This window comes from Anomaloglossus baeobatrachus, chromosome 7 (assembly GCF_048569485.1).
Source record: "Anomaloglossus baeobatrachus isolate aAnoBae1 chromosome 7, aAnoBae1.hap1, whole genome shotgun sequence".
NCBI lineage: Eukaryota > Metazoa > Chordata > Amphibia > Anura > Aromobatidae > Anomaloglossus > Anomaloglossus baeobatrachus.
Genome location: NC_134359.1, coordinates 265,854,668 through 265,875,136, shown reverse-complemented (window position 1 = coordinate 265,875,136; position 20,469 = coordinate 265,854,668). Strand labels below are relative to the sequence as shown.

The window sequence follows — 20,469 nt, the reverse complement described above, 5'->3', positions numbered from 1 at the left end:
TTGCCGCCACCATCTTCCCGAGGAAGTGCATGAGGCGTCTTAAGGAGTGCGACTGACCGTGACGGAGAGTCTGCACCCCGGTCTGTAGTGACCGCTGCTTGTCCAGCGGAAGCTTCACTAGCGCTGAGAGGGTATGAAACTCCATGCCAAGATACGTTAGTGATTGGGTCGGTGACAGGTTTGACTTTGAGAAGTTGATGATCCACCCGAACGTCTGGAGAGTCTCCAGCGCAACATTCAGGCTGAGTTGGCATGCCTCTTGAGAGGGTGCCTTGACAAGTAGATCGTCCAAGTAAGGGATCACAGAGTGTCCCTGTGAGTGCAAGACTGCTACCACTGCCGCCATGACCTTGGTGAACACCCGTGGGGCTGTCGCCAGACCAAATGGCAGAGCTACGAACTGGAGATGTTCGTCTCCTATCACAAAACGTAGAAAACGTTGGTGCTCTGTAGCAATCGGCACGTGGAGATAAGCATCTTTGATGTCTATTGATGCTAGGAAATTTCCTTGAGACATTGAGGCAATGACGGAGCGGAGGGTTTCATCCGGAACCGCCTGGCCTCCACGTGCTTGTTGAGCAGTTTTGGGTCCAGAACGGAACGGAAAGAGCCGTCCTTTTTTGGCACCACAACCAGATTGGAGGAAAACCGTGTCTTGTTCCTGAAGAGGAACAGGGATTACCATTCCTTCTGCCTGCAGAAGAGCATCGGCTCGGTGGGGAGGTGGGGACGTTCTGAAGAATCGAGTCGGAGGACGAGAACAGAACTCTGTCCTGTGCACGTGGGCACAATGTCCCTCACCCACCGGTCTGTGACCTGTGGCAGCTAAATGTCGCCAAAGGCGAGCGAGTCTGCCATCAACCGCGGATGCGGAGAGATGAGAGAGCTGAGAGTCATGAGGAGACCGCCTTGGTAGCGGTTCCTCCGGCTGCCTTCCTTGGGCGTGATTGAGCCCCCGGAAGCTGAGCCCCTCTGAGGCTTTTCAGCTCTTTTGGACGAGGACAATTGGGACCTGCCCGAGCTTGGGAAGGACCGAAACCTCGACTGTCCTTCCAGGACAGCATTAATAGGGTAAGTCGCAATGCAGACATTGCGAGGTTACGGACGCCCCTGCGGCACAAATGTACATATGCTCAAGACCAGCTGTGCAAGAACAGCTGAAAAGCTTAGGGTGCCCATACGGCTGTAAATGCCGGAGCAACCGACACGCCGATAGCCTCATAGACAGATTTCAACCAGAGTCCATCTGTCTAGCATCTTTAAGTGAAGTCCCATCTCCACTGCAACTATGCTCTAGCCGCAAGCCTGGAGATTGGGGGATCCACCTTTGGACCCTGGGTCCCGCGCTTGACCACGTCAGGGGGAAAAGGATAACGTGTATCCTTAATACGTTTGGAGAAAACGCTTATCTGGTAAGCGTGGTGTTCCTGGACTGCTTCTCTGAAGTCAGCGTGGCCAGAAAAATACTCAATATACGTTTGAGCTACTGAAATGGGACTTCTCCTGCTGTGAAGCTGACTCCTCCGCTGGGGGAGCTGAGGGAGAAAGATCCAACATTCCATTGATGGACGCTATAGGATCATTCCTTATGGCGTCACCATCCGGTGTATCCGGAGTGAGAGCGGTGTCAGGATCAAAGTCCTGATGAGCTACGTCTGCCTCATCATACAGAGAGCCTCCTGGGACCCCCCCGGAGCACCGATTTTATTCCAAATGAGGGTGGCCAGGGAGCAATGATCCAGATTGCCCATGGCCTGTCCGGACTGCAAGTCTCTATCCCATTGCAACTCCATCCCTGTCCTTGGACAGGGTTGACAGGTGGTTCCTTTGGCCACGTCTAGTAGAGACCCCGGCTGACCAAGTGCTACAGGGGAGCATTGCACACAATGGGGTTCAGTGCCGTGGAACAGTATCACATGCAGTAAAAACAGCATCGAAAGCCTGTGTTGCTTATATGCTGCTGCCGACTAGCCATCTAGGATATAGAGCCAAGAATGGCGACCGTACAGTGCAATGTATAGCATACAAGCATAAAGTACAAATGAACACTGCAGCACATGCAATACAAGCAGCATAGAAAGCCTGTGCCTTGGCACCCCTGCTTTTCTGCTGCTGTAGACTAGCCATCTAGGGGAATATAGCCCAGAATAGCGACCATACAGTGCAATGTATAGCATACAAGCATAAGTACAAATGAACACTGCAACCCCTGCAATACAAGCAGCATAGAAAAAACCTGTGCCTCAGCACCCTTGCTTTTCTGCTGCTGTAGTCTAGTCATTCTAGGCGAAAATAGCCCAGACTAGCGACCGTACAGTGCAGTGTATAGCATACAAGCATAAATACACATGAACACTTCCGTACATGCAATACAAGCAGCATGGAAAGCCTGTGCCTTAGCACCCCTGCTTTCCTGCTGCTGATGTGTCGCCATCTAAGAGGGCATATAGCCAAAAATAGCGACCTATGCAGTGTAAGCATAAAATACAAATGGACAACTGCGGTATTTAGTGGGGTCAGCACTTCAGGTGCCGCTTACCGCCCGCCTATAAGCGGGTGTGTGGTCGCCCTAGTCCTGTGCCTGGTTGCCCAGAGTCCGATCTCTGAGCTCGGACTGCAGGAATGGCTGCCGGCGTCCTTCTCCAGCTCGTGTGGGTAGGGGCGGGCCGTGGGCGTGCCCCCAAGTCAGAGCGGGAAACCGGCGTCCCACAGTGTCCAGTGAGAGGGCTGGAGCATGTAAATAAGGCTCCAGCCCTCGGCGCTGCTGATTGTACAGCGTTTCTCCCCTACCCTGATTGACAGGGTGGGGGCGGGAACGAAGCGGAGCTAGGCCGCAAAAGCCGGGGACTGGATTTATAAGCGCCGCCGCCGTAAAAGCGCGGTCGGCGCTAAGTCCCCGGCGCACTACAAGTCCCAGCCGCGCCGCCGCTCCCGGAGCGTCCGGCGCGGTAGTTCCCAATACATAAAGTCACTCAGCTAGGCTGCAGTGACTGTAACCCTTTACTGTCCCCGGCGCACTAGCACACCCAGCAAGTCTGGAGTGTGCTGTGCCTGTGTGTACGGGGACACAGAGTACCTGAATGGTGCAGGGCCATGTCCCTGAACGGTACCCAGCTCCGTATCCAGCAGGTTCAATGGGTCTGTGGATGGAGCCCGGCCTCAGGGCTTTGGGGCCGGTAAGATCCCACTTCCTCAGAGCCCCTCAGGGGGATGGGGAAGGAAAACAGCATGTGGGCTCCAGCCGCCGTACCAGCAATAGGTACCTCAACCTTACAAACCACAAGCGGGGTGAGAAGGGAGCATGCTGGGGGCCCTATATGGGCCCTCTTTTCTTCCATCCGATATAGTCAGCAGCTACTGCTGACTAAACAGTGGAGCTATGCGTGGATGTCTGACCTCCTTCGCACAAAGCAGAAAACTGGTGAGCCAGTGATCCCACTGGGGGTGTATAGCCAGAAGGGGAGGGGCCTTACACTTTTTAGTGTAATGCTTTGTGTGGCCTCCGGAGGCAGTAGCTATACACCCAATCGTCTGGGTCTCCCAATGGAGCGCCGAAGAAAAACCCAAAAATCCCGAAGGACAACAGGGCGGGTGCTGGGTCTCCCAATAGGAGCTAGAAGAAAAGGAATTTACGGTAAGTAACAAAATTCCCTTCTTCTTCGGCGCTCCATTGGGAGACCCAGACGATTGGGACATCCAAAAGCAGTCCCTGGGTGGGTAAAGAAATACCTCATGTTAGAGCTGCAAGACAGCCCTCCCCTATGGGGAGGCAACTGCCGCCTGCAGGACTCTTCTACCTAGGCTGGCGTCCGCCGAAGCATAGGTATGCACCTGATAATGTTTGGTGAAAGTGTGCAGACTCGACCAGGTAGCTGCCTGGCACACCTGTTGAGCCGTAGCCTGGTGTCGTAATGCCCAGGACGCACCCACGGCTCTGGTTGAGTGGGCCTTTAGCCCTGAAGGAACCGGAAGCCCAGCAGAACGGTAGGCTTCAAGAATTGGTTCTTTGATCCATCGAGCCAGGGTGGCTTTGGAAGCCTGCGACCCTTTGCGCTTACCAGCGACAAGGACAAAGAGTGCATCGGAGCGGCGCAGGGGCGCCGTGCGGGAAATGTAGATTCTGAGTGCTCTCACCAGATCTAACAAATGTAAATCCTTCTCATACCGATGAACTGCATGAGGACAAAAGGAAGGCAAGGAGATATCCTGATTTAGATGAAAAGAGGATACCACCTTAGGGAGAAACTCCTGAATGGGGCGCAGCACTACCTTGTCCTGGTGGAAGACCAGGAAAGGAGCCTTTGATGACAGCGCTGCTAGCTCAGACACTCTCCGAAGAGATGTGATCGCTACCAGAAAAGCCACTTTCTGTGATAGACGAGAAAGTGAAACATCCCTCAGAGGCTCGAAGGGCGGCTTCTGGAGGGCAACTAGTACCCTGTTCAGATCCCATGGATCTAACGGCCGCTTGTACGGGGGTACGATATGACAAACCCCCTGCAGGAACGTGCGCACCTTAGAAAGTCGTGCTAGACGCTTCTGAAAAAAGACGGATAGCGCCGAGACTTGCCCTTTAAGGGAGCCGAGCGACAAACCTTTTTCTAACCCAGATTGCAGGAAAGAAAGAAAAGTAGGCAATGCAAATGGCCAGGGAGACACTCCCTGAGCAGAGCACCAGGATAAGAATATCCTCCACGTTCTGTGGTAGATCTTAGCGGACGTGGGCTTCCTAGCCTGTCTCATGGTGGCAACGACCCCTTGGGATAATCCTGAAGACCCTAGGATCCAGGACTCAATGGCCACACAGTCAGGTTCAGGGCCGCAGAATTCCGATGGAAAAACGGCCCTTGGGACAGTAAGTCTGGTCGGTCTGGTAGTGCCCACGGTTGGCCGACCGTGAGATGCCACAGATCCGGGTACCACGACCTCCTCGGCCAGTCTGGGGCGACGAGTATGACGCGGCTGCAATCGGATCTGATCTTGCGTAGCACTCTGGGCAAGAGTGCCAGAGGTGGAAACACATAAGGGAGCCGGAACTGCGACCAATCTTGCACCAAGGCGTCTACCGCCAGAGCTCTTTGATTGCGAGACCGCGCCATGAAGGTCGGGACCTTGTTGTTGTGCCGAGACGCCATTAGGTCGACATCCGGCACCCCCCAGCGGTGACAGATTTCCTGAAACACGTCTGGGTGAAGGGACCACTCCCCTGCGTCCATACCCTGGCGACTGAGGAAGTCTGCTTCCCAGTTTTCCACGCCCGGGATGTGAACCGCGGATATGGTGGATGCTCTGTCCTCCACCCACATCAGAATCCGCCGGACTTCCTGGAAGGCTTGCCGACTGCGTGTCCCTCCTTGGTGGTTGATGTATGCCACCGCTGTGGAGTTGTCCGACTGAATTCGGATCTGCTTTCCTTCCAGCCACTGCTGGAAGGCTAGTAGGGCCAGATACACTGCCCTGATTTCCAGAACATTGATCTGAAGGGTGGACTCCTGCTGAGTCCACGTACCCTGAGCCCTGTGGTGGAGAAAAACTGCTCCCCACCCTGACAGACTCGCGTCCGTCGTGACTACTGCCCAGGATGGGGGTAGGAAGGATCTTCCCTGTGATAAAGAGGTGGGAAGAAGCCACCACTGCAAAGAGTCCTTGGTCGTCTGGGAAAGGGAGACTTCCCTGTCCAGGGATGTTGACTTCCCGTCCCATTGGCGGAGAATGTCCCACTGAAGTGGGCGCAGATGAAACTGCGCAAACGGGACTGCCTCCATTGCTGCCACCATCTTCCCTAGGAAGTGCATGAGGCGCCTTAAGGGGTGCGACTGACCTTGAAGGAGAAACTGCACCCCTGTCTGTAGTGACCGCTGCTTGTCCAGCGGAAGCTTCACTATCGCTGAGAGAGTATGAAACTCCATGCCAAGATACGTTAGTGATTGGGTCGGTGACAGATTGGACTTTGAAAAGTTGATGATCCACCCGAAAGTCTGGAGAGTCTCCAGCGCAACATTCAGGCTGAGTTGGCATGCCCCTTGAGAGGGTGCTTTGACAAGCAGATCGTCTAAGTAAGGGATCACCGAGTGTCCCTGAGAGTGCAAGATTGCTACCACTGCCGCCATGACCTTGGTGAAAACCCGTGGGGCTGTCGCCAGACCAAATGGCAGAGCTACGAATTGTAGATGGTCGTCTCCTATCACGAAACGTAGAAAGCGTTGGTGCTCTGTAGCAATCGGCACGTGGAGATAAGCATCTTTGATGTCTATTGATGCAAGGAAATCTCCTTGAGACATTGAGGCAATGACGGAGCGGAGGGATTCCATCCGGAACCGCCTGGCGTTCACATGCTTGTTGAGCAGTTTTAGGTCCAGAACAGGACGGAATGAGCCGTCCTTTTTTGGCACCACAAAGAGATTGGAGTAAAAACCTTGCCCTTGTTCCTGAAGAGGAACAGGGATCACCACTCCTTCTGCTCTTAGAGAGCCCACCGCCTGCAGAAGGGCATCTGCTCGGTCGGGATGTGGGGAAGTTCTGAAGAACCGATGCGGAGGACGAGAACTGAACTCTATCCTGTACCCGTGAGACAAAATGTCTGTTACCCACCGGTCCTTGACCTGTGGCAGCCAAATGTCGCAAAAGCGGGAGAGCCTGCCACCGACCGAGGATGCGGAGAGAGGAGGCCGAAAGTCATGAGGCAGCCGGCTTGGAAGCGGTTCCTCCGGTTGCTTTCTTGGGGCGTGAGTGAGCCCGCCAGGAATCTGAGCTCCTTTGCTCCTTCTGAGTCCCTTTGGACGAGGAGAATTGGGGCTTGCCCGAGCCTCGAAAGGACCGAAACCTCGACTGCCACTTCCTCTGTTGAGGTTTGCTTGATCTGGGCTGGGGTAAGGAGGAGTCCTTACCCTTGGACTGTTTAATGATTTCAGCCAATTGCTCACCAAACAGTCTGTCTCCAGATAGCGGCAAGCTGGTTAAACATTTCTTGGAAGCAGAATCTGCTTTCCATTCCTTTAACCACAAGGCTCTGCGCAAAACCACAGAGTTGGCGGACGCCATTGAGGTACGGCTCGTAGAGTCCAGTACCGCATTGATAGCGTATGTCGCAAACGCAGACATTTGCGTAGTTAAGGACGCCACTTGCGGCACTGCTGGACGTATGATAGAGTCCACCTGTGCCAGACCAGCGGAAATAGCTTGGAGTGCCCACACGGCCGCGAATGCTGGAGCAAACGACGCGCCGATAGCTTCATAGACAGATTTCAACCACAGGTCCATCTGTCTGTCATTGGCATCTTTAAGTGAAGCCCCATCCTCCACTGCAACTATGGATCTAGCCGCAAGCCTGGATATTGGGGGATCCACCTTTGGACACTGGGTCCAGCGTTTGACCACGTCAGGGGGAAAGGGATAACGTGTATCCTTAAGACGTTTGGAGAAACGCTTGTCTGGATAAGCATGATGTTTCTGGACTGATTCTCTGAAGTCAGAGTGGTCCAGAAAAGTACTCAATTTACGCTTGGGATACCGAAAATGGAACTTCTCCTGCTGTGCAGCTGCCTCCTCTGCTGAAGGGGCTGGGGGAGAAATATCCAACAGTCTATTGATGGCCGCTATAAGGTCATTTACCATTGCGTCACCATCAGGGGTATCTAGATTGAGAGCGGTGTCAGGATTAGACTCCTGATCACCCACCTCTGTCTCCTCATACAGAGACTCTTCTCGTTGAGACCCTGACCAGTGTGATGACGTCGAGGGTCTTTCCCAGCGAGCCCGCTTAGGCTGCCTGGGACTGTCATCCGAGTCAGAGTCTCCAGCCTGTGATGCCTGGGACCCCCTTGAAGTACGGATTAGTTCCAACTGAGGGGGACCGGGGAGCATAGACACAGCAGTGTCCATGGTCTGAGTAACTGGCCTGGACTGCAAGGTCTCCAGGATTTTTGTCATAGTCACAGACATCTTATCAGCAAAAATTGCAAATTCTGTCCCCGTCACCGGGGCAGGGTTCACAGGCGTCTCTGCCTGGGCTACCACCACCATAGGCTCTGGCTGCCGAAGTGGCACAGGGATTGAACATTGCACACAATGGGGGTCATTGGCCACATGCGACACAAGCAGTGCATACCGCCTGTGCCTTGGCACCCTTGCGTTTTGCGGATGACATGTTGTTGTCTCCTCAGAGCAATATAGGGTATATGCAATATAAATATATATGGTACAGGGAAAAAGTGCACCAAATAACACTGTGGCACTAGTGGGGCCAGCACTTGTGTGCAGGTAAACGCGGGTGTGTGGTCGCCAGAGCCCCTTGTCTGAGTCCCCCAGAGCCTGTGTCCGTTCTCCAGCCAGACTGCATGCAGGAATGGCTGCCGGCGTCCTGTGGAGAGGGGCGGGCCCTGGGCGTGTTTAGACCAAGAGCGGGAAACTTGCGTCCCCACTGTGCCCAGTGAGAGGGCTGGAGTATGTAAATAAGACTCCAGCCCTCGGCGCTGACTATAGAACAGCGTCTCTCCCTTTCCCTGATTGACAGGGTGGGGGCGGGAACGAAGCGGAGCTAGGCCGCAAAAGCCGGGGACTAGATTTATGAGCGCTGCCGCCGTAAAAGCGCGGTCAGCGCGAGTCCCCGGCGCACAACAAGTCCCAGCCGCGCCGCCGCTCCCGGAGCGGCCGGCGCGGTAGTTCCCAACACATAAAATCACTCAGCTAAGCTGCAGTGACTCTAACCCGAGCGCGCAGCGCTACTGCCCCCGGCGCACTAGCACACCCAGCAAGTCTGGAGTGTGCGTGGCCTGTCTGTGCGGGGACACAGAGTACCTGAATGTTGCAGGGCCTTGTCCCTGACGGTACTCAGCTCCTCCAGCAGGGTCTCTGGGTCTGTGGATGGAGCCCGGCCTCAGGGTTTGGGGGCCGGTAAGATCCCACTTCCACAGAGCCCCTTAGGGGGATGGGGAAGGAAAGCAGCATGTGGGCTCCAGCCTCCGTACCCGCAATGGGTACCTCAACCTTAACAAACCGCAAGTGGGGTGAGAAGGGAGCATGCTGGGGACCCTATATGGGCCCTCTTTTCTTCCATCCGATATAGTCAGCAGCTACTGCTGACTAAACAGTGGAGCTATGCGTGGATGTCTGACCTCCTTCGCACAAAGCTTGAAAACTGAGCATCCCGTGATCCCACGGGGGGTGTATAGCCAGAAGGGGAGGGGCCTTACACTTTTTAGTGTAATGCTTTGTGTGGCCTCCGGAGGCAGTAGCTATACACCCAATCGTCTGGGTCTCCCAATGGAGCGCCGAAGAAACACTTAATTTACGCTTGGGATACCTGAAATGGAATTTCTCCTGCTGTGAAGCTGATTCCTCCACCGGAGGAGCTGGGGGAGAAATATCCAGCATTCTATTGATGGACGCTATCAGATCATTCACTATGGCGTCCCCATCAGGTGTATCCAAATTGAGAGCGGTCTCAGGATCAGAATCCTGATCAGCTATCTCCGCCTCATCATACAGAGAGTCCTCCTGCTGGGACCCTGACCAGTGTGATGAAGTCGAGGGCCGCTCATAGCGAGCTCGCTTAGGCTGTCTGGGACTGTCGTCCGTGTCAGAGCCATCACCCTGGGATGCAAGAGACACCCCCGGATCCCGGAGCTGTTCCGACTGAGGGGGACCAGGGAGCAATGAGTTAACAGTGTCCATGGCCTGAGTTACTGGTCTAGACTGCAATGTTTCAAGAATTTTAGTCATAGTCACAGACAATCTGTCGGCAAAGACTGCAAACTCCGTCCCTGTCACCTGGACAGTATTCACAGGAGGTTCTGCCTGGGTCACCTCCAGCAGAGGCCCCGGCCGAGCAAGTGCCACAGGGGCCGAGCACTGCACACAGTGGGGGTCAGTGGAACCTGCCGGTAGAACAGCCCCACAAGCGGTACAAGCAGCATAGAAAGCCTGTGCCTTGGCACCTTTGCTTTTTGCGGTCGACATGCTGTTGTGTCCTCTGAGAAATCTAGGAGGGTATATAGCAGAGAATCCCCAGCGACCGTACAGTGCAATGTAAAGCTGCAAGCATAAAATACAATATACACTTCGGCACCAGTGGGGGTCAGCCCTTGAGGGCAGCTTACCGCCCGCTGAAAAGCGGGTGTGTGGGCACCAGAATCCCGTGTCTGGGTCTCCCAGTCTCCTCTCTCCAGCTCCGACTGCACACAGGAATGGCTGCCGGCGTCCTGTGAAGAGGGGCGGACCGTGGGCGTGCCTCAAACAAAGTGCGGGAAACTGGCGTCCCACTGTGCCCAGTGTGAGGGCTGGAGTTTGCAGAGCAGACTCCAGCCCTCTGCGCTGACGTTCTGTACAGCGTCCCGCCCTTCCCCTGCTGGCAGGCCTGGGGGCGGGAACGAAACGAAACTAGGCCGCAAAAAAGCCGGGGACTCGAGTAATAAGCGCGGCCGTGATATATGCACGGCCAGCGCGGAAGTCCCCGGCGCACCACAAGTCCCAGCCGCGCCGCAGCGAAAAAACTGACAACAGCGGCCGCGCGGCAGTTTCAAATACATGTCCCCTCTCAGCAAAGCTGTAGATAGGAATGGCACCAGCGCGCAGCGCTGTTGTCCCCGGCGCACTAACACACCCAGCAACGCTGCGGTGTGCGCGCGATATGTACGGGGACACAGAGTACCTTGACGTAGCAGGGCCTGTCCCTGACGATACTCAGCTCCATTCCAGCAGATTCTCCAGGGGCTGTGGATGGAGCACGGTCTCAGTGCCTGGAGACCGGTAAAATCCCACTTCACCCAGAGCCCCAAGGGGGATGGGGAAGGAAGCAGCATGTGGGCTCCAGCCTCCGTACCCGCAATGGGTACCTCAACCTTAACAAACACCGCCGACACAAAGTGGGGTGAGAAGGGAGCATGCTGGGGGCCCTAGTATGGGCCCTCTTTTCTTCCATCCGACATAGTCAGCAGCTGCTGCTGACTAAACAGTGGAGCTATGCGTGTATGTGTGCCTCCTTCGCACAAAGCATGAAAACTGAGGAGCCCGTGATCCCACGGGAGGGTGTATAGCCAGAAGGGGAGGGGCCTTACACTTTTAAGTGTAATACTTTGTGTGGCCTCCGGAGGCAGTAGCTATACACCCAATTGTCTGGGTCTCCCAATTAGGAGCGACAAAGAAAATGAGATAATACCCCGTCAACACTGTCTTTGCAGTTTAGTATTAGTTTGTAGATAATCATAATTAGTATATATTAATATCAAATTTATAACCTAGGCTGGAGGTAAATCTTATGCCTTCAGTGGATGTCTGCAGTGTATCCAACTATATAGGTATATAGCAGAATATATAACCCATAGATTACCATTGTAAAAACAAAAAATTCCCTGTATGTATGCAAGTATCTTCATGATAAAAGAACAACGGCGCACTGGTTTGACCTACGTCAGGTAAACAGATCTTGTGTACCCCAATATATAGCATTTACTGTCTAATGGTATGTATGCACAAACCAGCTTCCAATCCCAATCTTATGGCTACTGCACATGTACAACTGTCTCCATCAATGACTAAAAGGAGTTGAGAAAGAAGGGAATTTTGTTTACTTACCGTAAATTCCTTTTCTTCTAGCTCCTATTGGGAGACCCAGACAATTGGGTGTATAGCTTCTGCCTCCGGAGGCCACACAAAGTATTACACTTTAAAAAGTGTAACCCCTCCCCTCTGCTATACACCCTCCCGTGCATCACGGGCTCCTCAGTTTTGGTGCAAAAGCAGGAAGGAGGAAACTTATAAATTGGCCTAAGGTAAATTCAATCCGAAGGATGTTCGGAGAACTGAAACCATGAACCAAAAGAACAATTCAACATGAACAACATGTGTACACAAAAGAACAACCAGCCCGAAGGGAACAGGGGCGGGTGCTGGGTCTCCCAATAGGAGCTAGAAGAAAAGGAATTTACGGTAAGTAAACAAAATTCCCTTCTTCTTTGTCGCTCCATTGGGAGACCCAGACAATTGGGATGTCCAAAAGCAATCCCTGGGTGGGTAAAAGAATACCTCGATAAAAGAGCCGAAAAACGGCCCCCTCTTACAGGTGGGCAACTGCCGCCTGAAGGACTCGCCTACCTAGGCTGGCATCTGCCGAATCATCGGCCTGCACCTGATAGTGTTTCGTGAAAGTGTGCAGGCTCGACCAGGTAGCCGCCTGACACACCTGCCGAGCCGTAGTCTGGTGTCGCAATGCTCAGCACACCGACGGCTCTGGTAGAATGGGCCTTCAGCCCTGCAGGAATCGGAAGCCCAACAGAACGGTATGCTTCAAGAATCGGTTCCTTGATTCACCGAGCCAAGGTTGACTTGAAAACCTGAAATCCCTTACTCTGGTCCGCGATAAGGACAAGAGCGCATCAGACCGGCGCAGGGGCGACGTGCGAGAAATGTAGAGCCGGAGTGCTCTCACCAGATCTAATAAATGCAAATCCTTTTCACATTGGTGAACTGGATGCGGACCCAAAGAGGGTAAGACGAAACGGGGATACCTTAGGGAGAAAGGCCGGGATCGGACGTAGAACCACCCTATCCTGGTGAAACACCAGGAAGGTGGCTTTGCATGACAGCTCTGCCAGCTGAGATACTCTTCTGAGTGATGTGACTGCCACTAGGAAGGCCACCCTTTGCGAAAGAAAGTGGGCAAGGCAAACGGCCAGGGAGTAAAACCCTGATCAGAGCACCAGGATAAGAAGATCCTCCAAGTCCTGTGAGAGATCTTGGCGGACGTTGGTTTCCTGGCCTGTCTCATGGTGGCAATGACATCTGGAGATATCCCTGATGACGCTAGGAGCCACCACACAGTGAGGATTAGAGCCGTAGAATTCCGAAGGAAATATGGCCCTTGAGGCAGCAAGTCAGGTCGGTCAGGGAGTGCCCACGGTTGACCCACCGTGAGGTGCCACAGATCCGGGTACCACGATCACCTCGGCCAGTCTGAAGCAACGAGGATGGCGCGGCGACAGTCTGACCTGATCTTGCGTAACCCTCTGGGCAGTAGTGCCAGAGGAGGAAATACATAAGGCAGTCGAAACTGCGACCAGTCGTGAACTAGCGCGTCTGCCGCCAGAGCTCTGTGATCCTTGGACCGAGCCATGAATGAGTGCTGAGACGCCATTAGATCGACGTCCGGCGTTCCCCAACGGCAACAGATCTCTAGAAACACGTGCAGGTGAAGACCATTCCCCTGTGTCCATGCCCTGGCGACTGAGAAAAATCTGCTTCCCAGTTTTCTATGCCCGGGATGTGAACTGCGGAGAAGTTGGAGGCTGTGGCTTCCGCCCACAGCCGCATCTGCCGAACTGCTCGGAAGGCTTGACGACTGCGTGTGCCACCCTGGTGGTTGATGTACGCAACTGCCTTGGCGTTGTCCGACTGAATTCGGATCTGCCTGCCGTCCAGCTACCGCTGGAACACCTTTAGGGCTAAATCCACTGCCCTTATCCCCAGAACATTTAACCGAGGGGAGGACTCTGTCGGAGTCCAGGTTCCCTGAGCCGAGTGGTGGAGGAAGACCGCTCCCCACCCTGACAGACCCGCGTCCGTCGTGACCCCAGCCCCGGCTGGGGGCCGGAAGGATTTTTCCTTCGCCCAGGAAGTGGAAAGAAGACACCACTGAAGAGAGGTTTTGCTGCAAGGGAAAGAGAGACGTTCTTGTCTAGGGACGTCGACCTCCTGTCCCATTTGCGGTGTCCGAAAGACTCGGACGCAGACGAAACTGCGCAAGGGAACTGCCTCCCTTGCTGTCACCATCTTCCTGGGACAGTGCATGAGGCGCCTCAAGGGGTGACTGGGCCCGAAGGAGAGATTGCACCCCTGTCTGTAGTGAACGCTGACTATGCAGCGGAAGCTTCACTATCGCTGAGAGAGTATAAAACTCCATCCCGAGATAAGTCAGCGATTGGGTCGGTGTCAGCTTTGACCCTGGAATTTTGATGATCTACCCGAACCCCTGGAGAGTCTCCAGAGCAATGGTCAGGTTGTGTTGACATGCCACCCAGGAGGGTGTCTTGACTAGAGGATCGTGTAGGTAAGTGATCACCGAGCGGCCCTGCAGGACCGCCACCACTGCTGCCATGACCTTGGTGAAGACCCGTGGGGCTGTCGTCAGGCCGAATGGCAGTGCCACGAACTGAAGGGGTTCCTCCCTGATGGCGAAACGCAGAAAGCGTTGAAGCTCGGGTGTGATCGGCACATGGAGATAAGCATCCTTGATGTCAATTGATGGTAGGAAGTCTCCTTGTGACATCGAGGCTTCAGAGTGTTCGGCTCACTCGGGGGGCGGAGATGTTCTGAAGAAACGAGTCGGAGGGCGAGAGCAGAGCTGTATCCTGTAACCGTGAGACAGAATGTCTCTCACCCATCGGTCTTGGACTGCGGCAAGGACGAGACTGTCTAGTAACTTCATCCAATTGCTCGCCAAACAAACGGTCGCCATAAAATGCCAAACCGGTTAAGAACTTCTTGGAAGCAGAGCCTGCCTTCCATTCACGTAGCCACATGGCCCTGCAGACTGCCACTGAATTGCTACCGCTGTACGGCTCGCAGAGTCCAGGTACGGCGTTCATGGCGTAGAACGAAAAAACCTACGCCTGAGAAGTGAAGGACACAACCTGCGTGGCAGAGTTATGTGCAACCGCAATAATCTCAGCCGGAGAAGCTGAGATAGCTTGGAGTGCCCTCACGGCTGCGAAGGCTGGAGCAAAAGATGCGACTATGGCTTCATAGATGGATTTCATCATAAGCGTTATTTGCCTGTCAGTGGCATTCGTGAGAGATGGACATCTGCCACTAATACTACGGATCTAGCCGCCAGCCTAGAGACTGGAGGATCCACCCTGTGACACTGAGCCCAACCGTTAAGCACGTCAGGGGGGAAAAGGGTAACGCGTGTCAATAAGACGCTTAGTAAGCGCTTGTCCGTCAAGTTCTGTGCTACTGGACGGCCCCTCTGGAGTTAGAGTGATCGAAACACGCACTCCTGATGAAGTCGGGGAAGGTTCCCAGCGGGCCCGCTTAGCCTATCATAGGCCGCGGTCCGTGACGGAGTTCTCACCGAGGGAACTGGGTGTTACCCCAGGATGTTGTACCGACTCAGAGGGACCCGGGAGCGATGAACTCACAGCTCCCTGGCCCTGTGTTCTCGGTCTGGACTGCAAGGCTTCCAGTATCTTAGCAGACCCCCTGTCCATAGACTGAGTCCTGTGATGTGAAAGCTATTCAGAGATTTGCTGATTTCATCATGCAAACTCTGTCGCTGTCATCTGTGCAGTGCCCGTAATATAGCCGCACAAGAGGTACCGGTTGTAAAATAAGCCAGTGCCTTGGCACCCTTACTCTTTAAGAGCAGACAACAGCATGTCGTCCGCAGAGTAATCAGTGAGGGTATACAGCCAAAAACAAATAATGCTGCCGAACAGTGAGATCATATACCATATAAATAAACATATATATATATATAAATACACATACATACATACATACATACATACATACATATATACACACACTGCGGCACCAAGGGGGGGACAGCACCTGAAAAACTGGTGCCCCCCAGTGCTCAGTGAGGGGGAAGGAGGATACCAACGTATGCTCCAGCCCTCCCTGCCGACGTCCAGTCGGCCGTCCCGTCGTTACCCCTGACCGGCAGGCCCGAGAACGGGAGTATATGGCACTAGGCCGTAAGAGCCAGGGACTAAATTTAAAAACGCGGCCGGCAGACATGGCGCGGTCGGCGCGGTAGTCCCAGTCTCACAAACCAGTCAGCAACCGCTGCGGCGTTTGTAACACAGATGCTGCATGCACTGTCCCTCAGGGGACACAGAGTACGTTATGATGCAGGGCTCTGTCTGCGGGAATCTGGTGGCCTATAGTGATCAATGAGGGGGGGCGGAGGACAGCGAGGTGTGCTCCAGCCCTCACTGTCGGCAACAAACCGACCATCCCGCCCTTCTCCCTGACTGGCAGGCTCAGGGGCGGGAGTTTAACACACTAGGCCGCAAAAGCCGGGAACTAAAGTAAAAACCGCGGCCGGCAAACAGGCACGGTCGGCGCGGTAGTCCCGGACAAAAAATCCACACCGCAGTCGCAGCTGCGTCTGAGGCCAAGGTGCTTCATGCACCGTCCCAACGGGGACACAGAGTACCTGTAGATGCAGGGCCATGTCCCTGACGATACTCCGTCTCCTGTCCGGCAGATTCCCCCAGGGGCTGCGGATGTGGCTTGTGGCCACCAGATTCTCTGCCCCGGGTCTCCCTCAGCTGCAGCCAGAAATTGCTGAAAACATGGCTGACGGCGTTCTCTGAGGAGGAGGGAGGCGTGGGCGTAGTCACAAAAAGTGCGGGAATCTGGTGCCCCAGCGTGGGTAGTGGGGGGGGCGGAGGACAGCTCAGTGTACTCCAGCCCTCACTGTCGGCGTCATACCGACCGTCCCGCCCTTTTCCCTGACTGGCAGGCCTGGGGGCGGGAGAATCCCATACTAGGCCGCAAAAGCCGGGGACTAAAGTTAAAATCGCGGCCGGCCGGCAGTGCACGGTCGGCGCGGTAGTCCCGGACCCATACGCACGCTGCAGTCGCTGCAGCGTCTGGGCCCAAGGTGCTTTATGCGCCGTCCCAACGGGGACACAGAGCACCTTGCCCTAGAAAGTGCGGGAATCTTCCAGTGCAGCGTCCCTCCCTTCCCCTGACTGGCAGGCCTGGGGGTGGGAATATGCGGTACTAGGCCGCAGAAGCCGGGGACTAGAGTTATAAGCGCGGCCGGCAAACAAGCGCGGTCAGCGCGGTAGTCCCGGCGCACTAACACGCCCAGCAGTGCTGCAGTGTGTATGACACAAGCGCTCCATGCGCCGTCCCCAAGGGGACACAGAGTACCTCACAGTAGCAGGGCCATGTCCCTGACGATACCCAGCTCCTGTCCAGCAGATTCCCCAGGGGCTGCGGAGGGAGCACGGTCCCAGTGTCTGGAGACCGATTATGGATCCCACTTCACCCAGAGCCCTGCAGGGATGGGGAAGGAAAACAGCATGTTGGCTCCTGCCTATGTACCCGCAATGGGTACCTCAACCTTAACAGCACCGCCGACCAGAGTGGGGTGAGAAGGGAGCATGCTGGGGGCCCTATATGGGCCCACTTTTCTTCCATCCGATATAGTCAGCAGCTGCTGCTGACTAAATTGTGGAGCTATGCGTGCATGTGTGCCTCCTTCGCACAAAGCATAAAAACTGAGGAGCCCGTGATGCACGGGAGGGTGTATAGCAGAGGGGAGGGGTTACACTTTTTAAAGTGTAATACTTTGTGTGGCCTCCGGAGGCAGTGCTATACACCCAATCGTCTGGGTCTCCCAATAGAGCGCCGAAGAAAAAGGCAAGAAAGCATGTTTAGCTATTTTTTTTGGGACTCCCAGGGGAGTGAATGATACATTAGCTGCTTTTTCGCCATTCAGTTGGCTAAGACATGACAAACATCTCAGATTGGAATACCCCTTTAAGACTCTGATCCAAGCCAATACACAATTGCAACTGAAAAGCAATAAAAATTCATGCAACATCCTTAAAGCAGCCCAAGACGTCATTTTCGAGGGGACGGCTTACCTTTCATTTCAACTACATCAACTGGAACTTGCTTCTCTCTCATTCTAAAGATCTCAAAATTGGTCACCACCCCCTAAATGGAAGATAAGAAACACTTAGGCCCTGTGCCCATGGGCGAAAATACCTGCGGATTTTGCGGCAGAAAACCAGCGGATTTTCCAGACAAATCCACAGGTTTACGCAAGTACAGACATTCCCCATGTTATCCTATGGGATTTGGGGAGTGCTGTATCAATGCTGCGGTTTTTGCGGCTGCGGAAAATGTTGCAGATTTCCCGCAGCCGCACGTAACTGCATGTCAAATATTCATGGGGATTTTTCTGCGCGGACCTGTTGCTGTGCGATACAGGTAAGTATAGTGCCCAAGCCATGGTACTGCATCCTTAATGCAGAATGCCCGCAGCATATCCGCAGGACCTCCGCACCAAAAACGCAGCACAACTCTGACAAAGTTGTGCTGCGGATTTCTGGGAGCTCCTGCGGATATGTCCCGCGGATATATCCGCAAGACACTTTCCCCGTAGGCACATTGACTTAGTATCACAAAACGGATTGTTGGCACAGCACACCCGGACAGGAGCCTACCTGCGTGCCCTTAGGAGTCCTGTCCACCTTCACGCACAGATAGTCGCCATTCTTCTGCCAGTGCAACTTGCAGTCGACCACATTGAACAGGTTTCTGACTCGGATCTCCTGTCTGGATGGCAGCTGCATTAGCGTCACTCTGGCTGGGATGTCTTTATCCTCTGGTACCCAGAACGCTATGATATTACCACCCGGGGACCAGGAGAAGTCTCTGAATGGACAAAACGCAATGTAAGGGTATGTGCACACGATGCCATCATGTCCTCCTGAAAAACTCAGTGGTTAACACATGTCTAAAAGACATCACCCTTAAAGCGGTAAAGTGTTTACATGGCTGACACAATAACAGCTTTTACTCACTTTATCCCTGTAATCTTGAGACTCTTCTTATCCAAAAGGCCCATAGACTAAAGAAGAAAAAAAAATAAAATTATGAAGTTAAAGGGGCTGTCTAGATATATTATACCATTAGGCTAGGTCATTATTATCAGATTAGTGTGGATCCGCCACCCGACAACCTCAAAGATCAGATGCGGCAGCACTGATGGGAGCTAAACGGCTGCTGCTGGGTACATAAGATCCTATCCATCAGATGTAAAGGATTGTCCAGTAATATCCAGAGCGGCTATTCTATCAATCCCCTCCTGCTTACTCCCTACAGAGGAATCGTGATGCACCGCTGCAGCCAATCACTGCAGAAATTAGAGCAATGGATAAACAGGGGAGAACAGTAGTTTTCTTATATTCAACTCATTTTCTGATTTGCCAAAGATGGCCAACCTACAAGGGATTGCAGTCATTTATCGTAAGTCTATATATAAGGGAATAGTGCAGTCCATATAGAGGTACCAGGCAAAAGTCAATTTTTCTTTTTTTCTTAACATAAGTCAATGGCGATGCCAAAACCATGGCATATGTAAGCAACATCAAATCGGAGGAAATCCTACTGAAGCATACTACAACACAGTGTGAACTGACCCGAAGTGAAGAAGCATTTTCTTACAGCCCTTAGGCCGCTTTCACATTGCGTTCTGAACTCCGCTCAGTGGTCACATTGGGGCTTCAGTCTGCAAAATGTTCGGGTGTCTGCCTCCAGAAAGCGTACACTCCCGAAAACCGTGCACGACAGAGCACAGGGTGACTCCTTATGCGCCGTTATAGTCAATGGCCTCGTCAGCAGATATCTCTGAATCCCGTTTTGCAGGGGGATCGGACAGAAGCCCTGACGGGACCACTGAACGGAGAGATTAACACAATGTGAAAGGGGCCTAACAGGTTGCCTTCTATACAATAAAAATAAATAGATTATAAGAAGGGAATTTTGTTTACTTACCGTAAATTCCTTTTCTTCTAGCTCCAATTGGGAGACCCAGACAATTGGGTGTATAGCTATTGCCTCCGGAGGCCACACAAAGTATTACACTTAAAAGTGTAAGGCCCCTCCCCTTCTGGCTATACACCCCCAGTGGGATCACTGGCTCACCAGTTTTAGTGCCAAAGCAAGAAGGAGGAAAGCCAATAACTGGTTTAAAGACCAATTCAATCCGAGGAAACATCGGAGAACTGAACCATACCACATGAACAACATGTGTACCCGAAAAAACAGAAAAACCCCGAGAAAACAGGGCGGGTGCTGGGTCTCCCAATTGGAGCTAGAAGAAAAGGAATTTACGGTAAGTAAACAAAATTCCCTTCTTCTTTTTCGCTCCTAATTGGGAGACCCAGACAATTGGGACGTCCAAAAGCAGTCCCTGGGTGGGTAAAAGAATACCTCGTGATAGGGCCGTCAAACAGCCCTTTCCTACAGGTGGGCAATCGCCGCCTGAAGGACTTATCTACCTAGGCTGGCGTCTGCCGAAGCGTAGGTATGCACCTGAAAATGCTTGGTAAAAGTATGCAGACTCAATCAGGTAGGTGCCTGACACACCTGCTGAGCCGTAGCCTGGTGCCGTAATGCCCAGGATGCACCCACGGCTCTGGTAGAATGGGCCTTCAGCCTTGAGAGAACCAGAAGCCCAGTAGAACTGTAGGTTTCAAGAATTGGTTCCTCGATCCCCCGAGCCAGGGTGGATTCAGAAGCTTGCGACTGTTTACGTCGACCAGCGACAAGGACAAAGAGTGCATCCGGGTGGCGCAGGAGCGCCATGCGGGAAGTAGAACCTGAGTGCTCTCACCAGAACCAACAGATGCAAATCCTTCTGAAATTGATGGACTGGACGAGGACACAAAGAAGGTGAGGTGATATCCTGATTGATATGAAAGTGGGATACCACCTTAGGGAGAA

The 20,469-nt window shown here is 53.5% G+C and overlaps 1 protein-coding gene across 1 annotated transcript in view; it reads right to left on the bottom strand.

The window, feature by feature from the left end:
- The window catches only part of EIF3B (eukaryotic translation initiation factor 3 subunit B), a 68,225-nt gene that overhangs the window by 27,686 nt on the left and 20,070 nt on the right, over positions 1–20,469 (bottom strand). The window contains exons 9-11 of the mRNA XM_075318114.1: positions 18,546–18,592; positions 18,186–18,396; positions 17,601–17,673 (exon numbers count right to left, since the gene is read on the bottom strand). Coding sequence (XP_075174229.1) covers positions 17,601–17,673; positions 18,186–18,396; positions 18,546–18,592 — 331 coding nt within the window. The remainder of the gene's footprint in view (positions 1–17,600; positions 17,674–18,185; positions 18,397–18,545; positions 18,593–20,469) is intronic.